This window comes from Amblyraja radiata, chromosome 26, assembly GCF_010909765.2.
Source record: "Amblyraja radiata isolate CabotCenter1 chromosome 26, sAmbRad1.1.pri, whole genome shotgun sequence".
Taxonomy (NCBI): Eukaryota; Metazoa; Chordata; class Chondrichthyes; order Rajiformes; family Rajidae; genus Amblyraja; species Amblyraja radiata.
The window spans coordinates 11,578,756-11,591,137 of NC_045981.1; the positions used below are offsets into that span (position 1 = coordinate 11,578,756).

The 12,382-nt window shown below is 41.1% G+C and overlaps 1 protein-coding gene across 1 annotated transcript in view; it reads right to left on the reverse strand.

Annotated features, from left to right (window-relative positions):
- The window catches only part of LOC116987734 (E3 ubiquitin-protein ligase rnf213-alpha-like), a 145,335-nt gene that overhangs the window by 4,690 nt on the left and 128,263 nt on the right, over positions 1–12,382 (reverse strand). The window contains exons 49-55 of the mRNA XM_033043966.1: positions 11,341–11,589; positions 10,956–11,088; positions 10,775–10,858; positions 9,320–9,503; positions 4,793–4,994; positions 4,179–4,256; positions 1,795–1,992 (exon numbers count right to left, since the gene is read on the reverse strand). Coding sequence (XP_032899857.1) covers positions 1,795–1,992; positions 4,179–4,256; positions 4,793–4,994; positions 9,320–9,503; positions 10,775–10,858; positions 10,956–11,088; positions 11,341–11,589 — 1,128 coding nt within the window. The remainder of the gene's footprint in view (positions 1–1,794; positions 1,993–4,178; positions 4,257–4,792; positions 4,995–9,319; positions 9,504–10,774; positions 10,859–10,955; positions 11,089–11,340; positions 11,590–12,382) is intronic.

Consider the following 12,382-nt stretch of genomic DNA (forward strand, 5'->3'; position numbering starts at 1 on the left):
GGCGGTGGAGGCAGGTTCTCTGGATGCTTTCAAGAGAGAGCTAGATAGGGCTCTTAAAGATAGCGGAGTCAAGGGATATGAGAAGAAGGCAGGAACGGGGTACTGATTGGGAATGATCAGCCATGATCACATTGAATTGTGGTGCTGGCTCGAAGGGCCTACTCCTGCACCTATTGTCTATTGTCAATTGCTAATGAAATCTTAAACTGTCCACTTAATGTAGAAAATTCTTATTAAAAAAATTTCGACACCATTGACTTTGATTTTCAAATAGAAGGTAGACAAAAATGCTGGAGAAACTCAGCGTGTGAGGCAGCATCTATGGAGCGAAGGAATAGGTGACGTTTCGGGTCGAGACCCTTCTTTTGACTGATGTGGGGAAGGGGAGGGGGGGGGAAAGAAGAAAGGAAGAGGCAGAGACAGTGGGCTGTGGGAGAGCTAGCAAGGGGAGGGGAAAGAGGGAGAAAGCAAGGACTACTTGAAATTGGAGAAGTCAATGTTCATACCACTGGGGTGTAAACTACCCAAGCGAAATACGAGGTGCTGCTCCTCAAATTTGTGGTGGGACTCACTCTGGCCATGGAGGATGCCCAGGACAGAAAGTTCGGATTCAGAATGGGAGGGGGAGTTGAAGCTGAGCCACCGGGAGATCAGGTTGGTTAATACGAACTGTGCGGAGGTGTTTGGCAAAGCGATCGCCAAACCTGCGCTTGGTCTCACCGATGTAGAGCAGTTGACACCTAGAGCAGCAGATGCAATAGCAGAGGTTGCAGGCGGTGCAGGTGAACCTCTGCCTCACCTAGAAAGGCTGCTTAGGTCTTTGGATGGAGTCAAGGGGGGGGGGGGTAAAGTGACAAGTGTAGCATTTCCTGTGGTTGCAACGGAAAGTACCAGGGGAGGGGATGGTTTGGGTGAAAAGGGACGAATTGACGAGGGAGTTACGGAGGGAGCGATCTCTGCTGAAAGCCGAAAGGGGAGGAGATGGGAAGATGTGGCCAGTGGTGGGATCCCGTTGGAGGTGGCAAAAATATTTTCAAATAGGAATCTTTTTAGAAATCACAGTGGCACATATCATTGTTAGATCTAATAAAGATGGGCTTTAACATTTTGAAATGTAGGACCTTATCATTCATCAATTCTGATACACCATTACTATTTTGTGGCCAAACACAGAAGACAATCACTCTGTGTTAATATCCCAGGCCAGAAATTAGTTGAATAACCAGTTAGTCATTTTTTGCTGTTGTTGGATGAATATATCAACACCAGATAGACTCAGTCAAAGAGTTTATACAGCCGGAAACAGTCTAATTTGCTTGCATTTAGCCCATATCCCTCTAAACCTTTCCGATTAAATGCATTGAATCTTAAAATTTAACCAGATCATCTGAACAGACAGGAAGCATGTTGTTGTCAACATCTGCACTATTTTGTCATGGAATCTATAGAAACTGTTTATTGTTGATCAAAAAAACCTTAACACAAAACCCTACTGGTCCCTTGTACTTGACCTGTATGTGTAAATTGTGTACTTGTCTCATAGAGCAGAGCTTGGATCTATAGGCTCTGGCTCAAAAGAGTTCTATCAATGGAGACAAGTTGACAATTCACCAGACAACACTAAGAATCTATATGAATAGATGGACTTTTATACACATCATTTTCATCATGATCCTTTATTTGCAAGGTAAATATATGAGAATAATTTACAATGTTTTAAAATATATATATGTTATCAAAAATACTAGATTAATGCTGCAATTTGTAATGCAAATAGGATAAATATATACTCACTTCCATTACATGAGGTGAGGTCTGAGCTTCCATTTGCAATACATCCTTCAAGTAAACATCCAGTTTTAGATCAGGGTCTCCTCCTGACATGGCCAAAAATCCTGAAGTGACTTCCACAGCAGTGAATGCTTCGCATACTTCACTGTATGACTGAAGTTCACCACTTATGACATTAATAACAGAGATTGGCAGTGATTCCTGAGAGGAAAAGCATTAGCAAGTATGAGTTGAAAATGATGACCGACTTGTAGAACATTGCAAAGGGTTAAATGCTTGGTATTATTGTCACATGTGCAGAGGTACAGTGAAAATTTCTGCTTTGTGCGCTATCCATGCTATCAAATCACACACAAGTACAACAGATCATGTAAAGAGAAAAATCAACAGAATGTAGAATATAGTGTTACAGCTACGGAGAAAGTGTAGATTTAAGAATCGTGCAAGGGAAGCAACAAGGTAAATTGGGAGTTCGGATTACGCCCTTAGCTTACAGGAGTGTCGATAAAATAAATAGGAGGGGTAGGCTGGTTTGAAAGATGTACTGGCTGTATCTGCAACCCTTGTAATTTGATGCAGAGCTGTTGTCAAACCAAATGCTTTCCATGGTGCATCTATAGAAATTGGTAAGAGTCATTAGAGGCGCACCAAATTTCCTTCGTCTTCTGAGGAAATAGAGCTTTCTTGGCCGTAGCGTATATGGTTGGACAAGGACAAATTATTGGTGATTGGATTGGATTGGATTGGATTCAATTCAATGGTTTAGCCTGCAGTCATAACATAGAATAAATAGCAAACACTCAACAGTTTAAAGTCCCAAAGTCATTGTCTCTTCCCTCCTTGCTCTCCCTCTACGCTGAGGCAATCCAAGCCTCCGATGTTGTGGCCCCGCCGGGTGATGGTAAGTAAGTCCCACGGCTGAATCCGTGCTCCGCAAACCGGCCGGTTCAAACTCCGCGGCCCGGGGCGGTTGAAGCTGCCGAAGCTGCCGCCCTCCAGTCCAGCGGACGAAGCTGTAGTTGCGGGAGCTCCGGAAAAACAGGTCACCACCTGTGACCTGCGAGCTCCCGATGATGTCGTCCACTGGCCCGCGGCCGAGCCTCCAAAGTCGGAAGTTGGGTCGCCCCGCAACCACAGCCCCGAAGTCGGCCAGCCTCGCGTTGGTAAGTCCTGGCTCTGCCTCCGCAGCCTCGAGGTCGGTCGCAGTTGGAGGCCGCCAGCTCCGCGATAGGCCTCAGCGCAGACGGACACGGAAGGAAAGTTCACATCCCCCCCCGAAGGAAGAGTCAAAAAACATACCACACCCACCCCCACACATACACAACTAAATAAACCGAAATAAACTGCAACGGGACAAAAGAAAACAAAAAACAGAAAAGACAAACGGACTGCAGGCGAGCCGCAGCTGCAAGGCAGCGCCGCCACTTCCGGATACACCAAGGAACTGTTAGCAATTGAATTATTCCTCTGCACCTTTTATTTGGGAGGGGATAGAATGTGGTTCCAGTGTGTTGAAGGATTATTTAATCTAGTTTTCATTGATGTTCTTTTCTGTCATGACCTCCAGTTCTTTTCCAACTTATTTCTTCCCTTTCGCCCTGCATCATCATCCACATTGTCATATAGTAACCTGTTCTTTCCTCCCTCAGATCATCTTCCCTGGGCTCTGTTCGCTGACGACACCACTGTTGTGGGATGTATCACTGATGGGGACGAGTCAGAGTATAGAGGTGAGATCGACCGATTGACCAAATGGTGCAGTTTATATCAACGGGTCGATGGTGGAATGGGTCAAGAACTTCAAATTCCTGGGCTACATATTTCCGAAGATCTCTCTTGGTCCCAGACCACTGATGCAATCATAAAGAAAGCACATCAGCGCCTCTACTTCCTGAGAAGATTACAGAGTCGGTATGTCAAGGAGGACTCTCTCGAACTTCTACAGGCGCACAGTAGAGAGCATGCTGACCGGTTGCATCGTGGCTTGGTACAGCAACCTGAACATCCAGGAGCGGAAAAAGCTGCAAAAAGTTGTAAACACTGCCCAGTCCATCATCGGCTCTGACCTCCCTACCATTATATATAATAAATATTCTATGGTATATGGACACACTGATCTAATCTGTATTTATGCCTACAATATTCTGTGCTGCAGCAAGCAAGAGTTTAATTGTCCTATCTGGGACACATGACAATAAACTTTCTTGACTCTAGACATGACTCTTGGCTTTGTATTTGCGTGTTAACATATTTCTTTCATTTTGAAGCAAATTAAATAGCCTGAAATTTTAATTTCTCCAGCAGAATGAATGCAGTCTTTTCTACGTGTATTAATATGCAAAATTTACTTATAAACATACAGTATTTAAAAGATCAAACTAAAATACCTGAGGAATTCTGTTTTGGATATCATGAAAGATAATTCCATAATTTCTGTCTTGTCTGTAAATCAGCGTAGGTATTCCCTGAAAAATGTGGGGAAAAAACAGGTGACCATTTAGAGCACCGCACTGACATCCTTCACAAGTTCTATTATTATGTTTTGCTTGAGCAGCTTACAATCCAGCAGTATTAATATTGATTTATCTAACTTCGTAACCCTTGCTTTCCCTCTCTCCCCCCCACCCTCGTTCCCTGACCAGTTTTACTGTCCTCCTGATTCATTTTACTGTTTGTATGCCTCATTGTCACCTTCCCCTCAGCCAACAACGAAGCATTCTTCATTTCCTTGATCATCCTCTGCTTTGATCTGTCATTTTCATGTCTTACCCTTCCATATCTCTAGTTTCCCTCTCCCCTGACTATCAGTCGGAAGAAATATCTCGACCCGAAACATCATTAATTCCTTCTCTCCAGAGTGGTTGCATGTCCTGCTGAATTATTCCAGCATTTTGTGTCTATCTTCCATTATTATGGTCCTTTTTTTCCACAGTTGGTGATAGTTTGTGCAGATTTATTTACAAAACTAAATAAGGAACCACTCTCATTAATGGCGACTTACCTTTAAACTAATAAGTGGTTTTCCTTTTAAGAATCTGTTGGTCAATTGCTGTTCAATTCTCTTGAAGTCATACTCGATCACAATTTCGCTTCCTTTTTCCATTGTATATTGACAGTTGGACAAGAGGAGAGGAATTATGTCCTTTCCAACCTCATATCTGATTACGTGCAAGTCGGATACATCCTGTGGACTGATTGAGTATCTATAAAGGCCACAAAATTTGAACTTTTATTCAAGGCACAGCAGATTGAAAAAAAACACCTTTTTTTGTTTGACTGATGGTTATAGGCCATTCTCACGTTACGAGCTGACACAAGAGGTAACCCGAGTTAAACCTCGTGGTAATAATGTACGATTAACGTACGGCATTCGTGGACGCAACGTAGTGCATCATGGCGCTAACGGCAGGTTCTCGTGTAACTTGTCTACTCTTGCAAAAAATCAAACATGTTTGAAATTTCCACGAGTCAATTTTACTCTTGTGGTTAATAATTGAAACATTTTAACTCGATTTAAGAACGTAGTGGCCCGTGCGTTTACCTTAGTGTATCGTGAGTCTACCGTGGGAACTCTTTAACTCAGCGGGCAGGCAGCAGCAGATTGTCACTCCCTTCAGTTTCCCAGCGACAGTCACCTGCCACGCGAGAGAGATCATGCACTGTTGTAGGTCTCCTTTGCACGTCGGTGTTTCTGTCTTTCTCCACTCATTGTTGGCCCCATCTGTCACCACCCCCACCTACACCCCTCTGCTTCCCAGCCATGTGTGTGACACCTTCCCTCCCCTCTCCAGCTCCCCGCCCATTGCACCGGCGCGGGGGCTTTACATTGTCTTCACGTCGGCGATGCCAGCAGGTCCGTGCCAGTCACCGGAGACGTCAGGACCAATGGGACATCAACCCCCAGGCCCACCAGGCCCACTGCAAGCACGGAGAACCCAGAGACCCACAGCCAACAGCAACTCCAGCCCAGCCCCGCTCCAACTCCAGAGGAACCCGGGTTGCGGATGAGGGGGCGCAGCTCGGGCTGTGGGCGAACTGCCACTTGTCGCCGTAGCGGCCCATCGGGGAGGGGTTCCTGTTGGTCCTGACATCTCCGGCCACCCCCCTGTACAGGAGCTGAGACTGGGAACTGTACCGCCCTTGCAGGTGAGCAGGAGAGTGTGGTTGTTTGCAGTTGCAGAGGGAGGGGGCAAGGGCGGTACAGTTCCCAGTCTCAGCTCCTGTCCAGGGGGGTGGCCGGAGACGTCAGGACCAACGGGACACCGACCCCCAGGCCCACTGCAAGCACGGAGATCCCTGAGACCCACAGCCAGCAGCAACTCCAGCCCAGCCCCGCTCCAACTCGAGGAACACGTAGGGGCAGAAGCTGATGGTGTGCAAGGTACGTCTTGTTCTTGGGGTGGCGGATGAGGGGGCGCAGCTCGTGCTGTGGACGAACTGCCACTTGTCGCCGTAGCGGCCCATCGGGGAGCGGATTCCTCTGGAGTTGGAGGGGGAGGGGGGTATTGTGCTGTTTTATCGCCCCCTGCTATCCCAGGGACAGGGAGACACAGCGGCATTTGAGATTGGTGGGCAATCACTTCCAAAGTTCTGCCCACAGTCAGTACACCTCTCCTACACTTGTCTCCCGCACTAAGATCACCCGGCAGAGAATGATCCCAGCCTAACCCAAGAGCCATGTCACCCCAGACAGATTAATGACGCCCCACCCCCCCCAACCTCTCTCCATCTCAACTCACGCCTGAGCACCAAAGCAACTCAGGAGGCGAACCTTGAGCTCCGTCTACAACAATCTGATGTGCACATCCGTCCACATTCAAAGGTTTAATCTCCCGTCTCCCCGCAGTGTGTAGACATGGCAGTAAATTCAATTAAAACATATCAAACCTGTGTGTTTCAAACAAATCATAAGTATAACTGCTCTGGCACTGGATGGTGCGCATTTTCCCTTTGTAGGTCACATCAATAGATGCGGCCGCTCTGAATTATATCTTTAAAACAAAGCCACAGGATGGAGAGGTCTTCTTTAACACTGTTGCTTATTAAAACATAACACTGTTGCTTATTAAAACAAAACTTCAATCAGGATTGGCTCAAGAGTAACTCGGGAGATGAACTGGGAACATCGCAGAAATGACAAGTAAACGGGAAACCGCTGTCTACCCGTGGGAACTCGGTTAAACTCTTGATCTTTCACTTGTTATATCGTGCTCAACCACGACCCCTTCACTCGGGTTACCTCTTGCGTCAGCTCGTAACGTGAGAATGGCCTATTACATCTTGACAATATATCTTGACAAGAGACAACAGAATTCACTTGGACACAAGGAACTGCAAATGCTGGTTTACAAAAAAAGGACACAAGGTGCTGGAGTAACTCATCGGGTCAGGCAGCATCTCAGGAAGACATGGATAAGGAGAAGGGTCACGACCCAAAATGCTGCCTATCCATGCCTTCCAGAGATGCTGCCTAACCCACTGAGTTTGTCCAGCTCTTTGTGTCCTATTTTTGTAAACCAGCATCCGCTATTCCTTGTCTCTAAGTGAATTCTGTTAATTGTAAATTAACTTTACAATTACGTTGAATTTTAAATCACAAGCCACAATATAGTTACATTTTGTACAGCTTGTATCATTGCAAGCTCCCATGGCATTCAAAATGCCAGCAATTAATTCCAAATTGAAAATTATCCTATCTCTTCTATAATGCTAAGATTAAATCTATACAAGAATGAACTTCCTCTTCAGAAAGACTGACAAAAGATCAGAGTGATTTTAAACTGTTAAGAATTTCTCTCCATTCCCCCCAAAAAAATGAATAACACAATATATAAGAAGAACCCAATTATATATGGTACAATAAGAATTTGGAAACAAATAAAATTATCTTTAAAATTAAGAAATCTATCACTGTTAATGCCAATAGCGAATAACCCTTTATTTAAACCATCTCTTATTGATAAGACATATAACCAATGGGAAAGTCTCGGAATTAGAAGGATCGGGGATATGTACGAAATGGGAAACTTACTATCATTCCAACAACTACAATTAAAATTTAAATTGAAAAACAATCAATATTTTAAATATCTTCAGATTTGCGATTTCGTGAAAAAATATATACAAGGATATCAAAAAGTAACTCCTGACTTATTGGAAGAAGCAATGAATATTGAAGTTGACTCACAAAAATTAATATCATATTTATATAATAGTATTCTAAATATAGACCTACCATCGACAGAGGTACTTAGAGAAGAGTGGGAACGGGAACTAATGATAAAAATTACGAAGGTTAAATGGGAAAAATACCTGATATATATTCACAAATGTTCAATTAATGTAAGACATAATCTAATACAATTTAAAATTGTACATAGATTATATTATTCAAAAACAAGATTGAACAAATTTTATCCAAATATATCTGCCACTTGTGATAAATGTCTAGCCCAAAAGGCAACTATAACACACTCCTTAGTTTCCTGCATAAAACTTTATAGATTTTGGAATGATATTTTTGAAATATTTACAAAATTATTCAAGACAAGAATGGAACCTAATACTGAAACGATTATATTTGGTGTAATGGAAGATGGGAATAAATTGAACACATCTCAAAATTTATTCTTTAACTATGGTTTAATAATAGCAAAAAAATTAATTCTTAAATTTTGGAAGGGTACATCAATACCAACGGTTAAAATGTGGAATGCAAGTATGTTGGACACCGCTCATCTTGAGGAAATGCGATTCCTCCTAATGGATAAATCAGACCAATTCATAACGAGTTGGTCTCCATTCGTCGTTTTTTTGGAATCATATGGTGCAACACAATTGTAAAAGAACTGTTTCAGGACTGGACGAAGGTTGGTCAAGATTATAAATAATGATCTCCTTTTCTTTTTTATTTTATTTTCTTTTCTCTATTTTCTCTCTCAACTTTCTTCATTTACTCGTTTTCTTTTTTCACACACTATATATTTCACATCTTTCTATCCTTTACTATCTAACTTATTTTTCTTATTCTAATTTTTTTCAATGTAACAAAAAAAAAAAAAGAAGTTGTACATAAAATGTATTATGAAAATATATATTAGGCACTTTGGTGCCATATGACTGTACTTACTTCTAATAAAATAAAATATAAAAAAAAAAAAAGAATTTCTCTCCACAATATTCATAGATTGACCCGAGTAGTTTCAACATTTTTTGTTTTTTATTTCAGCTTTCTAATACGTCAGTTATTTTAACACTAGTATTAATTTGAATGATCTGAACATGCTTGAAATTGATAAGTCCTGACAAAGTGCCCTTAAATAAAAAGCTATCAAGATGTCAACTAATTCCTTTTCTCTCCATTTGGTTCATGATTTTCTATGTTCATTGCCTTATGCCAAATTAGAAGAATGAACATTTTTGATTTTACATTGTTGAATGGTAACACAGGTATTAACCAAAATAAATTGAGTGATAGAATAATAAAGAGTTCAAAATAGAGCATCAATGCATGTAACAACAAACTCACGGAGTAGATTCAATAGTATACTTCTCCACTGTATATACGAAGTCATTCTGAAGAGCTATGAGGTAGCTAACTAGTGCAGTAGAGCACAAGCCAAGACCTTGGCGTCGAGGGAGCAGAACCTCAAGTTGGCAGTTTTGCATGTCCAAATCCGAAGCACCAAACTCTTCCGGAATCTTAAATTCACCTGTAATTTATGATTTGCAACAAAGTAAACCCGTTGCCATTAAAACTGAAAATAGTCAAAACGTGTACATTGCATTTTTGTGTTATTTACTTGCCAGTCGCAATGTCATTCTAATGTTCATTCTAATTACCTCAGGCACCAACCTGTTTAATTTGTATATCTACTTATAGATTCTGCTTCTGCTTGGTATGGTGCCTCACAAATAACACACAAAATGTAAGCCAATTCTTCCCCTGGCTTTGTAAGCTCTCAATAAGACTTCAAAGAGATTAGAATCAATTCTGGCTTTATGGATAGCAATTCTGCCTGAGTCAGAGTGCATCAACTCAAATTTTGGTGGTACTTACAACACAAAATCATATCTGATGTTTTAATTCAATGTTGAGGAAGTGCTGCACCATTAGAAATATCATATACAAGTCTGGGAAGTTAAATCAAGACCTTCTGTATGCTTGCAGATGGCTGGAATTAGATCTCATAAATTGAAGGTCAAACAATTGCCATATCTAGTATTTGTTCCTTAAATAATATCAGCACACAGTCAAAACACAAATGTGGCTGTTGTTATCATATCAAGCTGTTTGAGAGGCTGTTACTGTGCACAAATTGCTCATTAATTTCCCTGTGGGGAATTCAGCCTGGGGAAAAAAAAGTCTCAAACTCAATAGACAATAGACAACTCATTTCTATTCTTTTGTTTCCTCCCCATTACATGTTCCAGTTTAGGAATATCCATCAAACATTTAGGTCATTAAGTCCAAACAGATAAATCAACATGTCAGAAATCTAAGTTCGAGGTGTATTGAACTTTTAAAAGTGTTTCGAGCAATAGTGCTAGGGTTCAGGGGCAAGACATGACCTAAGAACCAGTTTTGATCTTTGAGATTATCAGAAATATCTTATTAATAGTTAGAAATGAGTTCTACAATATCATCGCATTCAAGATGAATGGTCTTGATTAAGAAGGAATATGTCACAAATGTTGCTCTGTTTGGGCAATAGCAGATCCTGTTTTTCCATAGCCCTTGCAAATGTGGAAATCTGTAAGATACTGTCACTGATTTGCCAATGCACTCTGAGATCAGCATGGCGGTGGGAACTTGGGAAATTGCCCTTGTTATAGTTTGGTATGTAAATCTTGGTCTTACCTGTATAGGATTACTTACTTCCCAATGGAGAATTTAGCAATTATGTAATATATCTGGTGGTACAAGAAATTAAAATAAACCATGTTGGATTAGGTTTTGAAGTTAATAACAAGTAATGCTTACCATTAGTAATGAGGAACGTTCGAAGCTGGTTCCACACAGAGATAAAGCATGAGATTCGGGATGTAAATGTACTCCTTACTGGTTCTAAAGAAATCAAAACAAAAGTGGGATTAACATCAATTGCTTCTCCCACCCAACAAAAAAAAAACGAATCTGATCCCATGCTGTAAAAGGTAATTACCAGAGCTGATGGTTTGAAGAAAATCAGAAGCGGATCGCTTCGGTACCTCTGTTGTATTCTGAAATAGTTTTGTCAAGTCATTCTGAAGCGCCAGTAATTCTGGCAGGTACTTCACCAACCTTAACTGTACTTCCTACATATCAGGAGATCATTGAGAGTTTATTGAAATATTACAGAAGATCATCACATTATAACTTGCATCACCAAGTTAGAGTTCAGTCTTTTTACATGCAAGAAATAGAGAGAGGGGGAGCAAACGGGAGAGGGGAGAGGGATGGTGAGGGTGAAGGTAGGACGAGTGAGGTGAGAGAGATGTGAAGCTACTATCTCTTTACATACAATAAACAGTATTTCACTGGAATATAGATCATAAAACAAATCATACCTTTTGTAGAAATGTCTGCAGGATGGGCACATTTTCTTTCTCTTCCCTATTCTCCATCATATGTCTCAAATGTTCAGGAGAAATTCTCTTTCTACAAGCCCATATAGTAGAGCAATACAAGGCATCCTCTTTAGGTAATGTAAGGAATGTTTGGGGGTCACTGTACACAATTTGGACAATAGAATCTGAACAACTTCTTTTATCTTGACTTATCTGGCTGTTAATATCCACAAGTTTCCTGTCCAGATTCTGTTAAAACAAATGTTCACAGGTAAATTGATGCTACTGTAATTAAACTAATCACACTTCAAAAGTACATGTATGCAAATTTCCATGTACTGTTTAAAAAAATATTTCCAATACTAGACTGAAATCAAAATAGAACAAAAGGAATGTTCAGTTGGTTTCTTTCATGTTTTCAGGACCTCTAACGTGCTTTATAGCCAATAGAGCTTAGAATGTAGAAAAGTACACCACTGAACAGACCATTCAACTCTCAGTCTGAAGAAGGGTTTCGGCCCAAAACGTCGCCTATTTCCTTCGCTCCATAGATGCTGCTGCACCCGCTGAGTTTCTCCAGCAATTTTGTGTCATTCGACTCACAATGTGTGTTTCAGGCACCCAACACCCTCTGTATAAAAATGTTTCCCTGCACAGCTCTTAAGTTTTGCCCCTTTTAAAGTTATGTCCTCTAGCCTCTGATATTTCCATCCTGGGAAAAGGGTTCTGAGAGTCTACCCAATCTATGCCCTTCATAATTCTATATACTTATATTAAGTTTCCTATAAACCTCTTGCTTTCTCGAGAAAATACTAGAAGTTTGTCCAACCTCTCCTTGCAGTTAGGCAGCATTCTGGTAATACTCTACTGCATCAATGAGATGCTTTGAAATAGTGTCATGCTTATTTTCTTACATGACTCCTTCATCGCTCTTACATTAAGGTAAATTTTCAAAATATATGCAGATAAAATGTTGAATATTGTTGAGAAAAAAAATGAGATTACTAGAAACAGACATTTTTGAAAAATTAAAATGCTTTAT